General features: G+C 53.9%; 1 protein-coding gene across 2 annotated transcripts; it reads left to right on the top strand.

The window, feature by feature from the left end:
- Nucleotides 1-508: 508 nt before the first annotated feature.
- Nucleotides 509-16,763, top strand: AGTRAP (angiotensin II receptor associated protein). 2 transcript variants are annotated; one of them, XM_005544784.4, is made up of 5 exons: nt 509-611; nt 11,316-11,350; nt 13,237-13,342; nt 14,419-14,593; nt 16,071-16,763. In XM_005544784.4, the coding sequence occupies exons 1-5, from the start codon at nt 585-587 to the stop codon at nt 16,184-16,186; spliced, it is 459 nt and encodes a 152-aa protein (XP_005544841.1). In that variant the 5' UTR covers nt 509-584; the 3' UTR covers nt 16,187-16,763. The 2 variants fall into 2 exon arrangements, with proteins under 2 accessions (XP_005544841.1, XP_005544840.1); XM_005544783.4 differs by having other exon boundaries at nt 14,419-14,614.
- The last annotated feature ends 7,201 nt before the right edge of the window (nt 16,764-23,964 follow it).

Raw genomic sequence — 23,964 nt, 5'->3', positions numbered from 1 at the left:
GCCCAAACTCTCACTCCATGGCAATAACCCTACAGCAAGTCTTGAACAGTACTGGTTTAACTGTCCCAATAACGTTTTCTTTAGCAACAGCGGTTAGCTCATTTACTCTCACAAGGATCATATGAGGTAGGTATCCTAAATAGCCCATTTACACAGGGAAGTGGGAAGGAGAGAGGGTGCCCCCAAGGACGAGACACAAGCTGTTGCCACATCAGCACTTTGCGCCTGGACGGTACCCCAGTTGTCCTGGCTGCAGGCAGTCCCCACAGCCCGCTTCCTGGAGTATTAGCCAGGCAAGATACGCCCTGGGCGACAGAAACTCCGACTTTTGCCAGAGGCCCCCAGGTACTGCCTGGGCGGTGGCGGGAGCCTGGAGCTTGGCGGAAGGCGCGCCTGCCGACGCCGTCTCCTAGCAACCGAGCGGCGGTCACGTGACCCGCTCCAGCCCGCTTCACGTGGTCCGGAGCGGCGCTGGGGTTGGAGTCGCCGCAAAGGGCGGGGCGGGGCCGGGCAAGTTTGTTCCCCGAGTTCGGAGCCCAGGAGCCCCCGCGGCTGCCGCGCAGGTGCCCTCGGCCTGGGTCGAGATGGAGCTGCCTGCTGTGAACCTGAAGGTGGCAACGGGCTGGGGATGGGGGGTCCCCTTTGCGGGAGGAGGTGGGACATTTGCATTTTCCAGGAAGGTGGGAGGATCGGGAGTTTGGGGGAAAGAGGGATGGGAGGAAGGGAAGGTACAGACCTCACGCGAGAAGGAGGTGGGCAGGCAGGCCACAGCAGGGAGAGTGAGTCAGGCACAGGCCAGCAGGGCGACGCAGAGGGGCCGTTGGAGGTGGCAGAGGAGGGCAAGGGCCGCCCCTTCCCGGACTCAGACCCTCCAGCAGGCAGCGCTGGTCCCAGGATTGCTGTTGCCCGCATGCCCAGAATTCCCCTGGAGGAGGAGGAAGGCGCGCGGGAGGGGCTTGGAGGCGGCTCACCTCCCCCGCGCGGGGTCAGGGACTGGGCCTGCCCCCGGATCCCAGCACCGTCCCAGGACCTCCTTATTTGCTAAGTCGGGTTCAGGAAATCTGATGTTCCCAAGCAATTGGTTTTATTTTATTTTATTTTATTTTGTTGAGACAGAGTCTTGCTTTGTCGCCCAGCCTGGAGTGCAGTGGCCGGATCTCAGCTCACTGCAAGCTCCGCCTCCCGGGTTCACGCCATTCTCCTGCCTCAGCCTCCTGAGTAGCTGGGACTACAGGCGCCCGCCACCTCGCCCGGCTAGGTTTTTGTATTTTTTAGTAGAGACGGGGTTTCACCGTGTTAGCCAGGATGGTCTCGATCTCTTGACCTTGTGATCCGCCCGTCTCGGCCTCCCAAAGTGCTGGGATTACAGGCTTGAGCCACCGCGCCCGGCCAGCAATTGGTTTTATAAAATTTACACGTCCAGCGCCCTTATTTCATAATGAAGAAGCACAAACTCCCACAGAAATTACTTAAAAGCAGAAAACCCCAACTTTGTGCACTGGGGAAAACGTTGCAGGGCTTCCTGTGGTGTCTTCATTTCCCGAGCCAAGCCGTGAGCTCAGTCCGGGTCTGGGTGCCAGCGGCTGTTCTTCTTTTTCTCCCCACCCAGCACCGTCGCCCACGTGTCTGGGCTCCGTTTGCATGAGAGGGGCTAGGAGCTTTAGCTTTGGTCAGGAAGGTGTGGACCTTGGACCAAACCGGCCATTTTGGGTCTTAGTGCATCCTCCTTTGAGGCAATATCTAGGAATGTCCTCTTACTCATAAGTGACGAAGCATTTAGCTCCCTGTTGGTGTCTGGCAGTAAAGGAACCTGAGAGATAGATGGTTACAAAACAATGGCTTAATACACTTTATTACACAACATCTGTGCTGACTTGCCATGGGCCCGTTTCCCTTCTTAATCATACTTGCTTCAGCAAACCTTCCTGAAGCTTCCAGTCCACGGTGGTGGGGAGACATGGCTGGAGCAGGGAAATGGGCTTGGGTGGAACATTCAGCTGGGAAGAAATTTACGTGACAGCAACCGAAGTTTGTTGGTATCAGTACCCACTCTATTCCAGGCAACATGGGGTTAACACCAACTGCCTTTTCTCTGATGAGGGATTTGCTTAAAATAATTGCTGAGAGAGGATCAGGTGAGGGCGGTGGGAGGGATAGAGCTCTCATTTATGGGCTTCTGTGGTGTGCCAGGTTATATAATCAAGGCAGCCTTATGAGAAAGCTGATGTGGTCATCTTTTTACAGATGAGCAAACTTCAGCTTAGACTGGGTAAGTTGCCAAGGTCCCACAGGCAGTAAGTGGCAGTATCAGGATTTGAACCCATAGGGCTCAGACTCCAGGGCCAGGTCCTTTCTGGGGTACCAGCTTAGTTAGGGCTGACTTTAACCTTGGCTGTTTCTGTCTTTTGGGAGGGCTTAGTCTCTTAGGGGCTTTTTTGAGCAACTTTTTAGGCCCGACAGGCTAAGCGCATCCACAAGTATGAGCTATGCTGGGCAGCTCAGCCAGGATGAAAAGGCTGGTCCTCCCCTTGACTTGGCAAACAAGATCCCCCATCTCCAAGGGTGTCAGCCGCTACCAGTCAGAGACAACTAAGTGCTGGGTGGCCCTGAGGGGTCAGGGTTGCCAGGTCAGGTACAGGAGATCCAGGTGAATTTGAATTTCAGGTCAACAACGAACAGTTTTTTAGTATGAGTAAGTCTCAGGCAGTATGTGGAATATATTAACAAATTATTCATGATCTCATATTGGGAATTAACTGGGTGTTCTGTATTTTTGTTTGCTGAATCTGGCCATCCTGTGGAGAGCAGCCGTTGACTCCTTGCTTGCAGGCACTTAGGGGATGTTCTGAGATCAGAGCCCTTCAGGAGGTGGGGAACTGCTCCCTGCGGCCTGCGCTCCCTCATTTTGTATATTCCTTGGGCAAGGGCTGAGTGCCCGCTTCTGCCCAGCTCAACCAGAGTGGGCGGTGGTGCCAGGTGAGAAGAAACAGCTGCCCCAGGCCCTTTGCACAAAGGGCAGCCCCTGACTGAGCCTTGTCCATGTAAGAATGACATTGTGGGCCAGGTGTGGTGACTAAGCCCTGTCCATGCAAGAATGACATTGTGGGCCAGGTGCGGTGGCTCACTCCTGTAATCCCAGCACTTTGGGGGGCCAAGGTGGGTGGATCACGAGGTCAGGAGATCAAGACCATCCTGGCTAACATGGTGAAACCCCGTCTCTACTGAAAATACAAAAACAAAATGAGCCGGGCATGGTGGTGGGCACCTGTAGTCCCAGCTACTCGGGCGGCTGAGGCGGGAGAATGGCATGAACCTAGGAGGCATAGCTTGCAGCGAGCTGAGATCGCGCCACTGTACTCCAGCCTGGGCGACAGAACGAGACTCCGTCTCAAAAAAAAAAAAAAAGAAAAGAAAAAGAATGACATTGTGATGAGCTTAGAAAGTACTGGACTTGGGTTCAGAGGTCTTGTGGGAAGAGGACCTTGGGAGGAGGATCCTTTGGTCTAGCAGGTAGTGTAGCATTAGGGTTAAGAACTCAATAATGAACTCAGTAATGAGGGATGCAGGGCTGACTTCCTGACAGGCACTGTGTGGAGCGCTTTCCACACCTCTCCACCTCCCTGTACCACTGGATCCACACAACACTGAAGAAGGCATTATTGCCCTGCTTTACAGAAGAGCAAACAGCTGTTCTGAGAGGTCAGGTGACTTGCCCAAGGTCATTAGGTTCTAAAGTCATGGAGCCAGGATCAGATCCACCCGTTTGCCTCCAGCACCCACGAAGTTAACCGCTGCACGACTCTGCCTCCCATCTGTGGCAGCCCTGACTGGTGTCCCGGGACCCCGGCCACCCTGGGGGATCTCACTAGCACATGTAACGGGCCACCAAGTGTTTGCACAGGCCTGGTAGGAGTATATTCCATTTCTGGGAAGTCCTACCCCGCCATGGGTCCTCTAGTGGCAAACAAAGGGTTGAAGTCTTGGTCTTCATGCCTCGTTGGTTTCTCTTCGACCTTTCCTTCTCCAGGTTAGACTTCCTTATTTCCATCCGCCCTCTACGGCTCTTCGAGATCCTGGCGGTGTAGCACAGTGGACAGAGCACAGGCTTTGCGGGCAGGCAGGTCTGCATTCAAGGTCTTGAGTAGGTTTCTGTGTGACCTTAAGTAGGTTTCTGAACTCTCTCAGTATCAATTTCTTCCTTGTAAAAAGAAGATAAATACAGTCCCTACCTCCTAGGATGATGGATCCCATGGTCCAGGAGGTAGTCTAGAATTAGGGTCACAAATTCAGGCTGGGCCAGGCATGGTGGCTCACGCCTGTAATCCTAGCACTTTGAGAGGCCCAGGCAGGTGGATCACTTGAGGTCAGGAGTTTGAGACCAGCCTGGCCAACATGATGTAACCCCATCTCTACTAAAAATACAAAAATTAGCCGGGTGTGGTGGTGCTCGCCTGTAGTCCCAGCTACTCAGGAGGCTGAGGCACCGAGGATCACTTGAACCTGGGAGGCAGAGGTTGCAGTGAGTTGAGATCGCACCACTGCACTCCAGCCTGGGCGACAGAGCAAGACTCTGTTTCATAAAACGGACAAACCTCCGGCTGGATAGATCGAATCTAACATTTGTGTCTGGGCTCTGTTGTTTGTAAGCTTTATGAATATGGGCCACTTTACTTAATCTCTCAGAGCCTCAGTTCTACCCCATACAGTTACACGGATGACATGAGTTAGGTGCAGTGCAGGTTAGATGCATGGCAGGCAGGTGCTTGTCAGTAGCAGGAGTTGCTGCTCTTGTTGACGATACAGGATCCCTGTCCCACATAGGTATTTAACAGTTAGTAAACGGATACTTACAGTGGCCGTCCAGACAGATGCTTGTCTCTGGCAGTTGAGGCACCCTGTGGGACAAATGGGTACTGCCTCCATTTCGCGGAAGGGAGCCTGAGGCCTTGGTGCCTGGACCAGCACCCAGGTCTTCTGTTCCAACATAGCATCCTGGGACCCTCTGCTGCCTTGGCCCATTGACCCCTGTCTGGGAAAGAGCTGGGCGGCCTCCCCTGGGCTGAGCACTGTAGTGAGAGTCCAGGGGCTGAGGTCCGTCTTTCCTGCCCAGCTGGGAAAGGGGTCCTGGCCCTGCCACCCATTTAGCTCAGGTCCTTCCCCTGCTTCCAGCTCCTCTTTCAGGCAGTACCTGAGAATCCTGTTTCTCTTTGGCTACCAGGAAGCTCTCCCAGGGCCAGCAGACAGTGCTTTTGTCCCGACAGTTACTGGCCCCTCTTTCCCTGGGCTGCCAGGAAGGGCAGGGCCCGTTTGGCTCAGTTTCTCCCTGGAGCCTTCCTGCACATTAAGGCCTCTCTGGGTGTCCTCCTGTTACAAAGATGAGGAAACTGAGGCAGGGGAGGCTTAGGCTTCTGGACATTTCTTTTCCCAGGGACTTAAGAGAAGCACATGGTGCTAACTTTCTTCATGTTTATCAAACCAAAGTGACATCACGCAGAAGGGACTGTGTGTGTTCTAAGGATCTGCAGTATTTCCAGGTTACATCGTTTTCTTCCCTAACAGAGATGGCAGAGGTGTGGACCCAGCTGGGTGCCCACTGTGTGCTACAGGCCCTTCCAGCGCTACGAGGTCTTTATCTCACAGGTTGTAAGCGTGACCCTTGGGGTGCCCTGCAGATCAGCGGCCCCCGTGGGACTCAGCCTTTCATGCTAACTGCATTCTCTCCAGAATAATCCAGGGCTCTGCAGGGCCCATTTATTAAAGACCTTTTGTGTGCACAGTCTAGGCATAGGAGCCAGAGCATTGAAAATGAAGATCATTTCCAAAACAAGCCCAGAGTGGGAAGAGTTAGGTGTCGATTTGGGGGAGGAAAAGGGCGATGGGAGCTACCTCCCCTCTGTCTCTTTCCTCGGTGTCTTCTTTAAGTCTAAAAGCTAGATGTTGGGACCACTGTGGCCGACTGCGCAGTGTGGCCCTGAGCAAGTTCCTTTCTGTCTGTGGTCCGTGGTTTACTATCAGACAGAGGAGACAGCGGTTAGCTCTGAAGATAAAGATCAGAATCATCCTCATGCCCAGCCCTGCCTGCCCCCAACTTCCTGTCCCTCCCTCCTCTTCCTTCCACTCACCTTCCACTCCAGCCACACTGGCTTCTGTTCAGTTTCCAGAAAGTTCCATGCCCCCCTTCTGCCACAGAGCCTTTGTGGGTGCCATCCCTCCTGCTCAAAATGCTCTTCTTCCCCTTCTGCCTCCCCCATCCCTTCCTCAGAGAAGCCCCTGACCTCCCCACCCTCCCAGCCTCCCTGCTGTTCAATTAGGTGCCCTTTAGCTTGCTATAGCTTTCCTTCAGGATGAGGGTTCACTGCACCTCCACTGCTAGGGCAGAGTACCTGGTTAGCGATGTTAGTCCTGAGAGCACAGCTCCAAATCTGCTCTGCACACCTCTGACTCCCCAGGGTGGATGAAAAGCAGGTGCCAGTGATGCTGGGTGACACTGAATGTTTAAGAAACTTAACACCATTTGATCACTTCAAGCCCCTAGGAATTGAAATCCATGGAAAACTATACCTCCCCGCCTCAGTTTCCCCATCTTTGTAATGGGGAGAGGCCTGATGGCTGGACAACACAGCCTGGGTCTGAGTCCTGGCTCTGCCATTGGCCTGCTCTGTGACCTTGGGCAAGTGACTTCCTTCTGAACCTCAGTTTTCTCAGCTGTAAAATGGGGATAATAAGACCTCAGAGGATTGTGAGGATTTAGTGCTTTTATATACAGAAAGCACTTAGAATGGCACCTAGCACGTAGGGAGTGCCCAATAGTAGACGAAGGTAGGTGAGGCGATGGCAAAGATCCCTTCTAGAGCTCGCCTTCTGTAAACACACTACTCAGCCTGGTCAGAGTCTCGAGATCTTCTTTTTTTTTTTTTTTTTTTTTTTTGAGATGGAGTCTCTCTCTGTTGTCCAGGCTGGAGTGCAGTGGCCGGATCTCAGCTCACTGCAAGCTCCGCCTCCCGGGTTTACGCCACTCTCCTGCCTCAGCCTCCCGAGTAGCTGGGACTACAGGCGCCCGCCACCTCGCCCGGCTAGTTTTTTGTATTTTTTTTTAGTAGAGACGGGGTTTCACCGGGTTAGCCAGGATGGTCTCGATCTCCTGACCTCGTGATCCGCCCGTCTCAGCCTCCCAAAGTGCTGGGATTACAGGCTTGAGCCACCGCGCCTGGCTGAGATCTTCTTAAAGTTTTGTGCGTCGGTCCTTACAGAATTATTTTCCTAGTCTTTTGGAGCTGGGAGAGGAATTTCTTTTGGGCCACAGAGCCAGGCCCCTTGTGGTTCACTCTGGCCCCCGGTCCTGGAGGTAAAGGTGAAGTATCTCAGCCTCCAGCTCTGGATTCCATCTGCCCCATGTGTGAACCTTTCTCACAAGCCCAAACAGTTCCCAGCTGAAGGCCCGCGTCCCCAGCGGGGAGGTTGGGTGCACTGGGTTTGGAGGTGGGTTTGAAATTTAATTCCAGTTTTGCCACTTGCTACCTGTGGAGTCTTGATCAACATAATTTATCTTTGAATCTTGTTTTCTCATCTGTGAAATGGGAATAATAGTATCTGTTCCAGAGGCTGCTGTGAGGTCCAGATAAGGTCATGTGAGACGGTTGGCATAGGGCCTGGCACATAGTTGGTGTGTGGTCAAAAGTAACTCTTCTAGAAATGTTTTTTCTCCTCTGCCAGAGCGAGTTTGTCTTTCTTTCTTTTCTTTATTTCCCTCTTTCCTTTCTTTCCCTTCTTTCCTTCCTTTCCCTTCCCCTTCCCTATCCTCTTCCCCTTCTCCTTCCCCTTCCCCCCTCCCTTCCTTCCTTCCTTCCTTCCTTCCTTCCTTCCTTCCTTCCTTCCTTCCTTCCTCCCTCCCTCCCTTCCTCCCTCCCTTCCCCCCTTCCCCCTTCCCCCCTTCCCCCTTCCCGCCTTCCGTCCTTCCCCCCTTCCTTCCTTCCTCCCTCCCTTCCTCCCTCCCTCACTCCCTCCCTTCCCCCCTTCCCCCTTCCCCCCTTCCCTCCTTCCCTCCTTCCTTCCTTCCTTCCCTCTGTCCCCCAGGCTGTAGTGCAGTGGCCCGATCTTCACTCACTGCATACTCGACCTCACTGGCTCAAGTGATTCTCCCACCTCAGCCTCCCAAGTAGCTGGGACTATAGGCGTACTCCACCATGCCTGGCTAATTTTTTGATTTTTTGTAGAGATGGGGTCTTACTTTGTTGGCCAGGTTGTTCTCGAACTCCTGGGCTCAAGCGGTCTTCCCCCTCAACCTCCTAGCGTGTTGGGATTACAGGCGTGAGCCACCGGACCCGGCCCGGAGTTCTTTTTCGCAGGTGGTGAGGGCTCCTTCTGCCTTTTCACCCAGGCTGGAAACCCCGGCCTTCTTCGCAAACCTTGCCCGTGTCTGTGCCAGCACGCTGCCTCTGCCCCAGGCGTGTGGCGTCTCTCCCTTCCAGCCTGCCCCCTCGATCCCTTGAGTAAACTTCTCCTAGGGCCCTCATTGACCACCAGGCCTGTTGAAGCTTCCAATTTGGGGCTTCCGGCCTCCCCAAAATCTCTGTGCCACCCCACCCCCACCTCAACCATCTCCACGCTCACCGCCACCCACGCAGGGCCTAGGGCTCGGCCCCACCTTTGCTTGGCTGAGCCCTGCTCATACTTTGTGCTCAACCCAGGTCCCTCCTCTTTGGAAGCTCTTGCTGCAGCTGCCTGCCCTCCCGAGGCATCTGCTTTTTTTTTTTTTTTTTTTTTTTGAGATGGAGTCTCACTCTGTTGTCCAGGCTGGAATGCAGTGGCCTGATCTGGGCTCCCTGCAACCTCTGCCTCCCAGATTCAAGCAATTTTCATGCCTCAACTTCTGGAGTAGCTGGGATTACAGGTGCCCACCACCACGCCTAGCTAATTTCTGTATTTTTAGTAGAGATGGGGTTTCACCATGTTGGCCAGGCTGGTCTCGAACTCCTGACCTCAAGTGATCTGCCTGCCTTGGCCTCCCAAAGTGCTGGGATTACAGGCTTGAGCCACCGCGCCCGGCCCATCTGCCCTTTTTTTATGTGCTTTCCAGTCAGGGCCTTGTTGATGTCCTGGAGTAGAGACCAGTTCCAGGAGAGGAGGCTGTTATTTTAAGGACATAGAGGGCATTAAAAAGGGTAAAATATTGTAGTCAGGTGCAGTGGCTCCTGCCTATAATCCGAGCACTTTGGGAGACCAAGGTGGGTGGATTGCTTGAGCCCAGGAATTTGAGACTAGCCTAGTTAACATAGGGAGACCTCATCTCTACAAAAAAAAAAAAAAAAAAAAAATAGCTGGGCCTGGAGGTACACACCTGTAGTCCCAGCTACTGGGGAGGCCGAAGCAGGAGGATCACTTAAGCCCAGGAGTTCAAGGCTGCAGTGAGCTGCGATGGTGCCACTGAACTCCAGCCTGACCCACAGAGCAAGACCCTGTCTCAAAATTAAAAAAGAAGAAAGTAGAATATTGCAGAAATCCAGAAGAATAGCCAGAGGGATTTTTGTTGTTGTTGTTTTTCGTTACCATAAGACATACCAAGCTGTCTCCCTGTAGAAAAGTCTCAGTGGCGTCCCTCACTGCACTTGGCATGAAGCCCACGCTCCTTCCCAAGGCCCTCAGGCCCCCCTACCTGTCCCCAGCCACCCTCCCTTTGCTGGCTTTCTCCAGCCACAACAGCTGCTTTCCCCTCTGCCCCCACACAGTGCCCCAGCTCCAGTGTCCCAAGAAATCACCCTCATGTGAGCCCCCACCCCACCACTCTGCCTCTTCTGATTTCAGAGCAGATTCCCTGCACTCCACAAAGGAGCCTCCCGCCCTTGTGTTACAGGAAGCGGGTCCCGATCCAGACCCCAAGAGAGGGTTCTTGGATCTCGCACAAGAAAGAATTCAGGGCGAGTCCATAGAGTAAAGTGAAAGCAAGTTTATTAAGAAAGTAAAAGAATAAAAGAATGGCTACTCCATAGGCAGAGCATCCCTGAGGGCTGCTGCTTGCCCTTTTATTTTTTTAATTAATTTGTTTGTTTGTTTGTTTATCTTTGAGATGGAGTTTCGCTCTTGTCCCCCAGGCTGGAGTGCAATGGCACGATACCGGCTCACTGCAACCTCCACCTCCCAGGTTCAAGCAATTCTCCTGTCTCAGCCTCCTGAGTAGCTGGGATTACAGGCGCACACCACCATGCCTGGCTAATTTTTGTATTATTTATTTATTTATTTATTTATTTATTTATTTATTTATTTATTTTTGAGACGGAGTCTCCCTCTGTTGCCCAGGCTGGAGTGCAGTGGCCGGATCTCAGCTCACGGCAAGCTCCACCTCCCGCGTTCACGCCATTCTCCTGCCTCAGCCTCCCGAGTAGCTGGGACTACAGGCGCCCACCACCTCGCCCGGCTAGTTTTTTGTATTTTTTAGTAGAGACGGGGTTTCACCGTGTTAGCCAGGATGGTCTCGATCTCCTGACCTCGTGATCCGCCTGTCTCGGCCTCCCAAAGTGCTGGGATTACAGGCTTGAGCCACCGCGCCCGGCCAATTTTTGTATTTTTTAGTAGAGACAGGGTTTCACCATGTTGGCCGGGCTGGTCCTGAACTCTTGACCTCAGGTGATCCACCCGCCTCAGCCTCCCAAAGTGCTGGGATTACAGGCGTGAGCCACCGCGCCCAGCCTGGTTGCCCATTTTTATAGTTATTTCTTGATAATACGCTAACCTAGGGGTAGATTATTCATGCCTCCCCTTTTTAGACCATAAGGGGTAACTTTGTGACGTTGCCATGGCAGTTGTAAACTGTCATGACGCTGGTGGAAGTGTAGCAGTGAGGACCACCAGAGTTTACTCTTGTGGCCATCTCGATTTGGGTGGGTTTTAGCCAGCTTCTTTACTGTAACTCATTTTGTCAGCAAGATCTTTATGACCCGTACCTTGTGCTGACCTCCTATCTCATCCTGTGACTTAGAATGCCTTAACTGTCTGTGAATGCAGCCCACTAGGTTTCAGCCTTATTTTACCCAGCTCCTATTCAAGATGGAGTTGATCTGGTTCAAACGCCTCTGACTCTTGGAAGGGGCGTGGGTGTCAGTGAAGGCATGAAGCGGCCCCTCCCTGACCTGGCCTGCTTTCTTCCTCCTCCTTCACTCCTGGGCCACCTGCAGTTGCTGGTTTGTCTTTTCAACAGACATTTCTGAGGCCCTCAGAGGTGCCGGGTGCGGGGGCCTCCTGTGTTTTCTGCACCTGATGCTTTCCTGCCTCTGTGGTGGTCATGTTCACAGACCTCTTCTCCCCCCCTTGTCATACCACAGGTGATTCTCCTAGGTCACTGGCTGCTGACAACCTGGTAAGTGACTCTGTGGGTATCTCTGTGTCTCCTGCGGTCTCAGGGTCTGTGTCAGCCGGGTCAGGTCCTGGCTCTGCCATGTTTTAGCCGGGTCACTTTGGGCCAAACAGCTGTGCCTCTCAGGTCATCTGTACAATAGGCATAAGGATTGCACACCCTGCAGGAGCTGGGAGGGAGATGAGGAAGAGTGCTCATCAGAGCTCCCCAGGGCCTGCCCCGCAGTGAGGCCTCAGCATTGCGGCTTGATTTTCACCTTTACCATCACTTTTAATCTGTTGAGCTTCTGGAGACATTTCTCTGCCAAACCAAGACTGGAAACCCCTGAGCTCACATGTGCACTTTGTAAACTTTGCAGTGCAGCACACAGGGCAACAGCTGTGAGTAATATGAACAGTAGCCATCATGGTTCACGACCTTGAGAAGCAGGGCCAAAATACAGATTTCTTAGTCACACTTCCCCAAGATTCTGAGTTGGTGATTCTGGGCTGGGACCCAGGCACCTGCTTTCTTTTTTTTTTTTTTTTCTGGAGACGGAGTCTCGCTCTGTCGCCCAGGCTGGAGTGCAGTGGCCGGTTCTCGGCTCACTGCAAGCTCCGTCTCCCGGGTTCACGCCATTCTCCTGCCTCAGCCTTCCCGAGTAGCTGGGACTACAGGCGCCCGCCACCTCGCCCGGCTAGTTTTTTGTATTTTTTAGTAGAGACGGGGTTTCACTGTGTTAGCCAGGATGGTCTCGATCTCCTGACCTCGTGATCCGCCCGTCTCGGCCTCCCAAAGTGCTGGGATTACAGGCTTGAGCCACCGCGCCCGGCCACCTGCTTTCTTAAAAGCAAAAAATAAGATGGTTTATTCAAAGACGTATTGAACCAAATGGCACTTCACACCTGCCTTGTACATGTCTTCTGCATGTTACACTGCAGTGAATGTCCCATAAATCTAGGAAGCATTGGTAATAAACGAAGTAGACTTGGTCCCTGTCCTTCTGAGTCGTCTTTGCAGCACAGCAGGGTGAGCAAGAGCATGGCCTCTCCAGCCAGACTCCAAATCCCAGGCTTACTGCTCAGCAGCTGTGTGACCTTGGGCAAGTTACTTAACCTCTCTGTGCCTTAGTTTCCTTATCTCTAAAGTAAGGATAACAGTAATACTGCCTTCCTAGGGTTGTTAATATAAATGCACATAAATGAGTTAATTTAAAGCACTTAGAACCATGCCAGGTACTAGCAAGTGATCTGTGTTCACTATGATTTTGATTGGATTGACAAGCAAATAAGTAAGTCAACAATGTCAGTTAGTGGCAATACCCTAAAAAAGATAATAGGGCGGAGCTTGTGTTAGGAAAATGACAAGGTTGTACTTAGCACTGGTGGGTGAGGGAAGGAGTCTCAGGGTGAACATTCAAGTTGCCACTGAATGACAAAAGGAGGGCCAGGTGTCAGGGTAGAGGGTGCCCGCCACACAGGGCAGTGGCTGGGAGGTCAGCAAGGGCGGAGCTGTGTCCAGGATCCCACGGGCCCCTTAAGTCCTGGTGAAGAGTCTGCATTTTATTCTAAATGGGACAGAAAACTGTTGGAGGATTTTTAGCAGAGGAGTGACAGCATCTGACTACATTATGGGTTGCTGTTTAGAGAACAGAGTGGCAGTCAGGACACTGGCACAGGGTGGCTGCGGCTGTCATCTGGCAGGAGAGGGAGGTGCTTTGGATCTACAGGGACACAGCCAGATCCAGGGTCTGAGTGGGAGGCAGAGCCCATAGGATTTGCTGGCACACAGCCAAGTGGCCTCGAAGACTATGGTGTGTTCTGGGAGGAGGCCCTGAGACCCCGGAGCAGGAGGGAGGTGACCTGTGGGGTGGTGGTCGCCTGACAGGACTGAGCTACCTCTTCCTACAGGGGCTGCATTGTATTCTCGGGCTCCTATGCCTGGGCCAACTTCACTGTCCTGGCCTTGGGTGTGTGGGCTGTGGCTCAGCGGGACTCCATCGACGCCATAAGCATGGTGAGCCAGGGTGGGGGAGAGGCGGCAGGGTGGTGGAGAGGCGGCAGGGTGGGGGAGAGGCGGCAGGGTGGGGGAGAGGCGGCAGGGTGGGGGAGAGGCGGCAGGGTGGGGGAGAGGCGGCAGGGTGGGGGAGAGGCGGCAGGGTGGGGGAGAGGCGGCAGGGTGGGGGAGAGGCGGCAGGGTGGGGGAGAGGCGGCAGGGTGGGGGAGAGACGGCAGGGTGGGGGAGAGGCGGCAGGGTGGGGGGCTGCAGCACAGGGTGAAGCACAGCCTGGCTCTGCCACCCCGTCCCGTCCCAATATTCTCCCTTTTCCTTGGGCTGCCACTTCCCATTGTCTAAAGCCTTGTTCATCAGCCTCCTGGGCTCCGGCCCATGCCTGTCTTCAGGAGCCCAGCCTGCTGCTCTTGTCTGGCTTAGAGAACCCCAAGTCTGCCATTATCTCCCCGAGGAAAGCCATGGGGTGGGTCCCACCGGTGCCTCAGATTAGCCACTTCGCCAGAGCGGCAGAACATCCCCTGTAACCTGCCCCTGGGGCTCTCTTTTAGGGGAGGGGCTGTGGCTGGGAGACCCGGCCAAGGGGGCACTCCACACTTTAGGAAGTAGAGGTGACCCTGCCCCACCAAAACCTCCCACAGGGGGAGCTTCTCAGCACCCACCCAGCCCCGTGGGGCAGTGAGCGCTCCCCGCACGGGCTCTTCAAGCCGAGGCCAGGGCCTCAGGATGACTGAAAAAGGATTTTCTTTGTGTTGGAGACAGACTGGGTGAACTCCAAGGAACCTTACTCTGTGGCGGTTCTAGAACCAAGTCTTGTGCCCGTCATGGCCTTGGAGGTGATGGGAAATGGGTGGGGAGGGAGGCTCTGGTGGAACCGAGACCTGGACCCCCGGCGTCCCTGCCCCCAGACTGCAGTCCCAGCCAGCGGCTCCCCAACGGGGTCCTGCCTGCTTGCTTGATCTGTTTTCCAGCAAAACTCAAGGACATAGTAGGGCACGAAACAGCTTCCCATCTGGTATATGGTGGGGGAGCCACGGGGCGCGGCGGGGGTGCTGTGCTCATCAGTGTGGTGTGTCTTGCAGTTTCTGGGTGGCTTGCTGGCCACCATCTTCCTGGACATCGTGCACATCAGCATCTTCTACCCACGGGCCAGCCTCACGGACACAGGCCGCTTTGGCGCGGGCATGGCCATCCTCAGCTTGCTGCTCAAGCCGCTCTCGTGCTGCTTCGTCTACCACATGTACCGGGAGCGCGGGGGTGAGCTCCTGGTCCACACTGGTGAGGCCACTACCTCCAGCCAGCTCCCCACTCTTGTCTCTCCCTTGCCTGGCCCCCAGCCTCTCCCTCAGTAAGCCCGCCTTGCCCCATGGGGCCAGGGCTCAAGGTGCAGGGAGAGCGTGGCATGGGCGCTCTGTACCAGGCTGGACAGGTCCAAGCTCCTAGTGTCTGCTGCAGGAGCCCAGGGGTCCTCTGGCTGTCCTGGTCTGCCGCGACCTTCTCCTGCTGTGAAGCTGAGGCTGGGCCCTTCTCTCAGCCCAGAGCACAGGCACAGCTTGGGGTATCATTTAGTTCCCAGGGGCAGCCCTGGGCTGTCTCCATCCTGAGGGCCACAGGCACCTACAGGTCTCCTTTCTGTTCCCACGGGGGCCCATCACTGGAACCCCATTTCCTGCCATGTGGGGTCTTCCCTCTCTTGAGGCAGAGACTGTGCTAGGTGGCCAAGGGAGAGCCCGCACCAGTGTAGGCTGTGGGAGCCTCAACGAGGACAGCCCTGAACAGGGAGTACTTTCCCTGCCCACTGGCCCCTCCCCACTCGCCCAGCCTTACACCTGCCCTCTCCCACGCCCTCTCTGAACTCCTGAACCCCTTCTCCTGGTGGCCGAGCCATTTGCCTGCTCTCTGACACCTCTCTCTCTCCCATTTTCTCTTTGAGAGGAGTGGAGGGAGGTGGTGGGGTGTGGCCTTCTGCCTTTCACTCCTGAGAAGAGATGCCCTAGGTGGCCTATGACTGCCACCAGCTGGTCGAGGGTAGGAATGGCCTGGGGCTGCCCACAGTGGCTGACCTCAGCACTGCCTGGGCCTGCCTCCGGTGAGGGGCGCCAGAATATTTCTCCCATTAGACAGATGAGGAAACTGAGGCCCATATCCCTTAGGACTTGTTCAGGATCTCAGGATGAATGTACAGAGTAGGGGATGGGAGTGAGGCATTGGGGTACTCGGAGCCCTACAGCCCTGCCTTGGACCCAGCCCCAGTCTCTGAGGCCATCTGGATATGGTAATGTGGTGTCCTTGTACCTGGGAGGGGAGCTGGAGAGGACTGCATGGGCCCGGGGCTGGCATCCCTCTGCCCAGGTTCCTGAGCACTCACTGCCTGGGGAAGCCCATGGCACAGGGGCTAGGAGCCTGGCTTTGGATCGGCTGCCTAGGCGTGGATCCCAGCATCATCAGCTTCGAGCTATGTGATCTTGGGCGAGTCAGTTCATCTCTTTGACCCACAGTTTCCCCATCTGTAAAGTGGGGACAATAAAAATACCCGCTGCATAGGGATACGGCAGGATTGAATGAATAATACATGCTAAAGGTTGAGTGCCTGGGGCTGCTGCCTCTGTCTCTGTGCATGATGTCAGGATGCCCAGCCCAAGGGTGGCGGGGGTGGGTCTTGGGTTGGACTTAGCCAAACATTCCGAGTTCTCACCCTTCATTTTTCTTTCCCGCCATGTCCCCTGCCACCCAGGTTTCCTTGGACCTTCTCAGGACCGTGGTGCCTACCAGACGATTGACTCAGCAGAGGCACCCGCAGATCCCTTTGCAGTCCCAGAGGGCAGGGGTCAAGATGCCCGAGGGTACTGAAGCCAGCCACACTGTGCCCGGCCCCGCCCCGGGCCTTCCTTGTGCCTGGGAGGTCGTTCTAGGGATGCTCCTGGCCTCCATCTCTTGGACCTAAGATGGACTGTGTCCCCAGCTCAGGGATTGCCTGAACCAAGTGCCCTGAGAGGCCAGGAGCCCCCATGGGCCACCCAGTGCCTTGCACACTCCTGTCCCAAACTCCCTGAGGCCTCCCCTCCCTTCAGGGCACCCACTGGTTCCCAGGCTGGAACCATGGTCTCTCTTCACCTCCTACCGCACCACAGAGGCCCCCAGCTGAGTCCCGCCTGAGTGTGGCAGGCTCAGGCCTTTAAGGACCACTGATGCCCCCTGAGGCCTCCCCTGAGTTTGTCAGGCTTCAGTGGAAGCCCTGAGAGCTTCAGGTCCTGCTCAGCTCCAGGAGCCGTCTGGCATGGGAGTGAGGCCCCGTGCTTCTCACTGCCTGGTCACGTGGTGGCTAGGGATGCAGGGCTGGAGGTCAGAGGCGTCAGCAACACTGTGACCCATCACAGCCTCCAGCCTCCCTTTTCGGAGCCACAGCATTAAAGTTTGGGGAATTCTATAGATGGGCTGTGTTTTGAGCCACTTTCAGTCTCCTGGCTGGGCTGGGGCCTGGCCTTGTTCCTGGGAAGATTTCTCCTGCCAATTCCCAGGTGGAGCCTGCACTAGGCTGCCCCAATCTGTCATGGCGGGAGGAAACGGACATGCGTGTTGGCTGAGCTGGGCTTGTGCCTGACTCTGGCCTAGCAGAGGCCTAGAGAGAGCAACTGGTGGGTGTGGCGTGTGGGCATCCGTTTCTCTGAACCAGATGACGCAGGCACTGTTTTGAATCCTGCTCCGCCACTTACTAGCTGCATGCCTTCAGTGTCTTCTAGAAAGGGTTGGTGCCCGCTCCAGGTGTAAGGTGCCTGGCGTGAGGAGGGCTCCCTCAGTGATGGTGAAGTTGTTAGCAGTGGACTTGTTCCTCGGGCCAGTGACAATGCTAGGTTAGGAGGCAGGGGCGACCTCTTCCTGGTGGCCCCTGTGTCTGGTCACCACTGACTTGGGCTGACACATCCAGAAGTTCCCCAGGGCCCGGGCCCACCCCACGGACAGGTCTGGCGGTTCACAGCTTGCTCTTCTGCCCCTGGGCCCAAAGTGCCAGGGCTTTCCCAGGCCATCCTGGCTTGTCTCTGGCACAGGGTCAAGGCCTAGTGCACAACCCCCACCATTCTCTTGTGTCCATCTGTCAATCAAAAGAGGCTTAGTAGGCCGGGCGAGGTGGCTCAAGCCTGTAATCCCAGCACTTTGGGAGACCGAGACGGGTAGATCACGAGGTCAGGAGATCGAGACCATCCTGGCTAACACAGTGAAACCCCATCTCTACTAAGAAATACAAAAAACTAGCCGGGCGAGGTGGCGGGCGCCTGTAGTCCCAGCTACTCGGGAGGCTGAGGCTGGAGAATGGCGTGAACCCGGGAAGCGGAGCTTGCAGTGAGCTGAGATCCAGCCACTGCACTCCAGCCTGGGCGACAGAGTGAGACTCCGTCTCAAAAAAAAAAAAAAAAAAAAAAAAAAAAAAAGGAGGCTTAGTACCTGCCTGGTGCCGAGCAGACGGGGCTGCAGTGGTGATCTTGGGAGCCTGCTCTTTCAACCTAGGAGTCTTCCCACCTGGAGGATTACAAACAGGCAAGACCTCTGAAAGAAGGGGACACAGGCCTCTGGGCCAGGAAGGAAGGCTGCTGTGGGGAAGGGGCTGTGCTCCGGGCAGAGGGCTGCTGAGCAGCTGTGGTTGTAAGAAACTGGAAACAGCCTCGCTGTCAGGAGACGGACTTCATTATAGGGAGTATGGACCAATAAGCCACGGTCCATTCATCGTATGGAGTACAGTGCAGTGAGCCACAGTCCATTCATTATAGGGAGTATTCATTATAGGGAGTGGAGCAGTAAGCCACGGTCCATTCATCGTATGGAGCACGGTGCAGCAGTTACAGCCGATAAACCAGACCTTCTGCCAACGTTGGTCCCCTGCAAATGTGAACAAAGCAGATTGCAGAATGACACTGGGATGAATTTTCAAACCTCACAGCAATGCCATATGTTGTTCCTAGGTTTATGTGTGGTCAAATAGTCCAGGTAAAAAGCCTGGACTAGAAGGACACCTGTCAGGTTCATGACTGTAGCCGCCCTGGGTGGAGGAGGGGCGTGACCCAGGGGGAATGGGACTAAGACCCAAGTCTATTTCTCTTGTGTATACAGTGTCCTGGCCCCGGGAGGGCTTGTGTGCCTGCATCATGATGTGTCAGATTCCCAAAGGGAATGAAAAGCCAGGGCAGGGGCCTGGCCCAGGCAATGGGGGCAGATGATGGAACCTGGGCCGCGCACAGGGGAGTGTATCCAGAGACCTTGGTTCCTCATCGTCCCAGGCTCCCAGGTCGAACCGGCTCTGCAGGAGAGGACAGAGGAAAGCTCCTGTCTTGGGGTGTGCCCCAGAAGCAGAGTCTGCGATGAAAGCAAGGGAGCTGGGCTTTCCGGTCATTGGCCAGGAGCTGTTGAGGGAGTGGGAGAGGATGGCTTAGATTTGCAGGCACTGTGTCCCCCTGACCGTGCAGGCAGTCAGAAGCCAGAGGGCCATCAGAGGCAGACAGACACAGTGGAGGAGGCACCCGTGTGGCTGCTCCTTCCACACAGCGGGCTCCGCAGGGAGAGCTTCTAACAAACAACAAGCGCCCCAGAGCCCACTGTGCGTGAGGCCATGTTCCAGAGGCAGGGGATGCCAGGGTGCGGGAAAAGTTACCCGGGGCATTCCATTTAGCATGAGAAGTTCTAGGCAGTGTGACAGCTAACAAGGCCCGAGGCAGAGAGTGGGTGAGCAGAGGGTTGGGGGGGAGAGAAGAAGACAATGAGGTCAGAAGGTGGCTGGGGTCAGATGTGCAGGCTTAGCAAGTCATTCTGAGGACTCCAGCTCTGACTGAATGAGATGGGAGCCCCTGGAGGGTGTTGGGCAGAGCCAGGCAAGGTCTGCCTTACATCCTATTTCTTTTTTTTTTTTTTTTTTTGAGTCGGAGTCTCACTCTGTCGCCCAGGCTGGAGTGCAGTGGCACCATCTCGGCTCACTGCAAGCTCCACCTCCCGGGTTCACGCCATTCTCCTGCTTCAGCCTCCCAAGTAGCTAGGACTATAGGCGCCCGCCACCATGCCCGGCAAATTTTTTGTATATTTGGTAGAGACGGGGTTTCACCGTGTTAGCCAGGAAGGTCTCCATCTCCTCACCTCATAATCCACCCACCTCGGCCTCCCAAAGTGCTGAGATTACAGGCGTGAGCCACCGCACCCAGCTTTTTGTTTTGTTTTGTTTTGAGACACAGTTATGCTCTTGTTGCCCAGGCTGGAGTGCAATGGTGCGATCTTGGCTCACTGCAGCCGGGTTCAAGCAATTCTTCTGCCTCGACCTTCCAAATAGCTGGGATAATAAGTGCCTGCCACCACGCCTGGCTAATTTTTGTATTTTTAGTAGCGATGGGGTTCACCATGTTGGCCAGGCTGCTCTTGAACTCCTGGCCTCAGGTGATCCGCCTGCCTCAGCCTCCCAAAGTTCTGGGATTACAGTCATGAGCCACTGGGCCTGGCCTGCATTCTAAAAGGACCACCTTGGTGCCTTGGATGGGGATAGAGGTGGGGGTGGTGACAAGTGGTCAACTCTTGGGCACTCTCTGAAGGAAGAGCAACAGGACCTGTGATGGGCTGGATGGAGGAGGCAGAGACGAGCCTGGGACTGCGAGGTGTGGGCCTCACTGGCAGGCTGGAGCTTCCATTAGCCAGGAGGGAGGACATGGGAGGGCAGGTCCAGGATGAGGCCAGGACTTCAGCCATGGATGGGCTGCACTGTGCTAACGAGGCTTTCCAACCAGACATTCTCACCACCTTTTAAAAGGCCCGTGTCTGTAGGGACTTGGAAGTAGGGCACCGTGCAGGTTTATATAGTGTCTGACTTTCTAGAGACTGTCAACCACAGGAGGCAAATTCCTCTTGCCTCTGGTTTCCTGCTGGAGAGGGCTTGTATTAATCTGTTCTCATGCTGCTAATAAAGACATATCCTAGACTGGGTAATCTATAAAGGAAAGAGGTTTAATGGACTCAAAGTTCTTTTTTTTTTTTTTTTTTGAGACGGAGTCTTGCTCTGTAGCCCAGGCTGGAGTGCAGTGGTGCGATCTTGGCTCACTGCAGGCTCCGCCTCCCGGGTTCACGCCATTCTCCTGCCTCAGCCTCCAGAGTAGCTGGGACTACAGGCGCCCGCCACCTCGCCCAGCTAATTTTTTGTATCTTTTAGTAGAGACGGGGTTTCACCGTGTTAGCCAGGATGGTCTTGATCTCCTGACCTCGTGATCCGCCCGTCTCGGCCTCCCAAAGTGCTGGGATTACAGGCTTGAGCCACCGCACCCGGCTGGACTCAAAGTTCTACATGGCTGGGAAGACCTCACCATTACTAAGGTGGAAGGCAAATGAGGAGCAAAGTCACTTCTTCCATGGCGGCAGGCAAGAGATAGAGCCCGTGCAGGGGAACTCCCATTTATAAAACCATCAGATCTCATGAGACTTATTCACCATCACCAGAACAGTATGGGGGACCACCCCCATGATTTGAGTATCTCTGCGTGGCCCCGGTCTTGACACATGGGGATTATTACAATTCAAGGTGAGATTTGGGTGGGGACACAGCCAAACCATATCAGGACTGAAGTCACACTTGTCCAGTTTGCAAATCTATTTCTTGTTTTCACAAAGCTGAGCCTTCCACATGAAGAAGCCAGAGAAGCTGCCCCATGGGAGGTCACTGCCTTCTCCAGTTGATCAGAACTGGACCAGAGCGGCAGTTCTGGACCAGACAGGGCCCCAGCTCAGGCCGGTTCTGAGAGTCTCTAGAATGGCCTGGAAATGCCAGTTCTCACACTGTGTCTCTAAATGGGCTCTGGAGTCAGTGAGCCTTGGATTAAATCCCCTATGCACTCTGTAACTGGCTGTATAAGAGACACTGTCTCTTAACTTCACTGTGCCTCAGCTTCCTCATCTGCAAATGGGAACAATAATAGTGCCTGACTCGGGTATTAGTGAGGACAGAAAATGGTGTGACATAAGTGTTTAATAAATGTTAGATCTCATTATCTGTACAACTGTGTAATCATTTAGAGAGGGAAGGAGTCCAGGTGGCCTGTGACTGGTACTGGCTGGTTGAGGGCAGGAGTGGCCTGGGGCCTCCCACCCTGGCTGACCTCATTGCTGCCGGACCTGCCCCCAGGTGAGGGGCACCAGAACGTTTCTCCCATTGGACAGACAAGGAAGCTGAGGCCTGCAGCCCTTGGGACTTGGTCAAGGTCCCAGGATGAATGTACAGAGGAGGGGATGGGCGTGAGGAGTGCGGGGCACTTGGGGCCCTACAGCCCTGCCTGGGACCCAGCCCCAGCCTCCGAGGCTGTCTGGATAAAGTAATGTGGTGCCCTCGTGCCTGGGAGGGGAGCTGGAGAGGACTGCGTGGGCCCAAGGCTGGTGTCCCTCTGCTCAGCTTCCACAGGGAAGCCCATGGCACAGTGGCCTGGAGCCTGGCTTTGGGCTCAGCTGCCTAGGCATGGATCCCAGCATCATCAGCTTTGAGCTGTGTGATCTCGGGCAAGTCAATTCATCTCTTTGACCCAATTCTATGAACATTTCTTTTTTTTTTTTTTTTTTTTTTTTTTTGAGACGGAGTCTCGCTGTGTCTCCCAGGCTGGAGTGCAGTGGCGTGATCTCAGCTCACTGCAAGCTCCGCCTCCCGGGTTCACGCCATTCTCCCACCTCAGCCTCCCAAGTAGCTGAGACTACAGGCGCCCGCCACCACGCCCGGCTAGTTTTTTGTATTTTTAGTAGAGACAGGGTTTCACCATGTTAGCCAGGATAGTCTCGATCTCCTGACCTCGTGATCCACCCGCCTCGGCCTCCCAAAGTGCTGGGATTACAGGATTGAGCCACCGCGCCCGGCCTGAACATTTCTTGAGTGCTTTCTACAAGTTCTCAAAAGATTGGAAAATTTTTCAGGAAGTAAAACAGATTTTCCTCACTAGCAACGGAACTCAGGACCCAGTTCTACAGGTGGTCAGGTGCTTTTGTACACACCTCTAAGTCCAGAAACTATCTACAGAGTCAACAGGTTGTCATAAAATATTGTCATATCTAAGATGACAATTCAGTATCACAAATTTGAACTTGAAGGAAACTTAGACTTCCCCTAGCCCAGTGGTTTTAAAAATACTTTATTTCAAGGCCAGGCACAGTGGCTTACGCCTGTAATCCCAGCACTTTGGGAAGCAGGAGGATCACCTGGGGTCAGGAGTTCGAGACCAGCCTGGTCAACATGGCAAAACCACGTCTCTACTAAAATACAAAGACTAGCCAGGCGTGGTGGCTCGTGCCTATGATCCTAGCTACTTGAGAGGCTAAGGTGGGAGAATCACTTGAACATGAGAGGCAGAGGTTGCAGTGAGCCAAGATCATGCCACTGTACTCCAGCCTGGGTGACAGAGCAAGATTCCATCTTGGAAAAAAAAAAAAAGACACAAAGGATAGAGTGAGAAGGAACGATATAAATATAGCCAGAGTTCCTGAAGGAGATGATGGAAGAGAAGCAACATTCAGAGAGATAAGTCAGAATATTTTCCAAAATGGAAAGACAACAAAGCTCATGTTCAAGAAGCTAAACAATTCCCAAACAGGATAAATAAAAAGAGGCTGGGCGCAGTGGCTCACACCTGTAATCCCAGCACTTTGGGAGGCCAAGGTGGGTGGATCACTTGAGCCCAGGAGTTGGAGACCAACCTGGGCAACATGCTGAAACCCCATCTCTACAAAAGACACAAAAATTAGCCTGGAGTGGTGCCTGTAGGCCCAGCTACTCAGGAGGCTGAGGTGGGAGGATCACCTGAGCCCAGGGAGTCCGAGACTGCAGTGAGCCATGATGGCGCCACTGCACCCCAGCCAGCCTGGATGACAGAGAGTCATTCTAACAGAACATGGTTCAATCACTTCTATACCTTCACCACCTAGAACACTGTTGGCACCCATGGCACCCAGTTAATGCTTTATCAAAGTTGTAGAATGAATGAATACTTCAGAACACCAAAGACAAAAATTAAGCTCCCAAAAGCAGCCAGACAGAAAAGATATTGTCTCAAAAAGATTGACAATTACTGGCAGCTGATGTCTAAACAGCAAAATAGAAGTCAGAAGACAGTGGAATGATATATTCAAAGTCGTGAGAAAAATAACTGTCAACCTAAAATTATGCACCAGTGAGTTATCTTTCAGGGGTGAGGGTAAAATAAAGATACTAAGAAAAATGACAGTTGAGTTTATCACCCATAGATCTTTGATATAGAAACATCTGAAGAATCTTTTGATGGCACATGGAATTTTTTTCAGAAGGAAGATCTGAGCTGCACAAAGGAAATAGTAAACATGGTCTAGTCTCCCAGACAATAATGTGTAATTCAGGACGATTCTGACCAGAAACAGAGTGTGCTGAAGCCCTTTATTTTGACCTAGAAGGAGATTAAATACTGGCAACTTTAGATTTTGTTAAATATATATTTTAAAATATCTTGAAGCCGGGCGCGGTGGCTCATGCCTGTAATCCCAGCACTTTGGGAGACTGAGGTGGGCAGATCACCTGAGGTCAGGAGTTCCAGACCAGCCTGAGCAACTTGGTAAGCCCGATTTCTACTAAAAGTGTAAAAATTAGCCGGGCATGGTGGCAG

This window comes from Macaca fascicularis, chromosome 1, assembly GCF_037993035.2.
Source record: "Macaca fascicularis isolate 582-1 chromosome 1, T2T-MFA8v1.1".
In the NCBI taxonomy this organism is placed as follows: domain Eukaryota; kingdom Metazoa; phylum Chordata; class Mammalia; order Primates; family Cercopithecidae; genus Macaca; species Macaca fascicularis.
The sequence above is the reverse complement of the archived record's forward strand: the minus strand, read 5'-3'. Positions and strand labels throughout refer to the sequence as shown.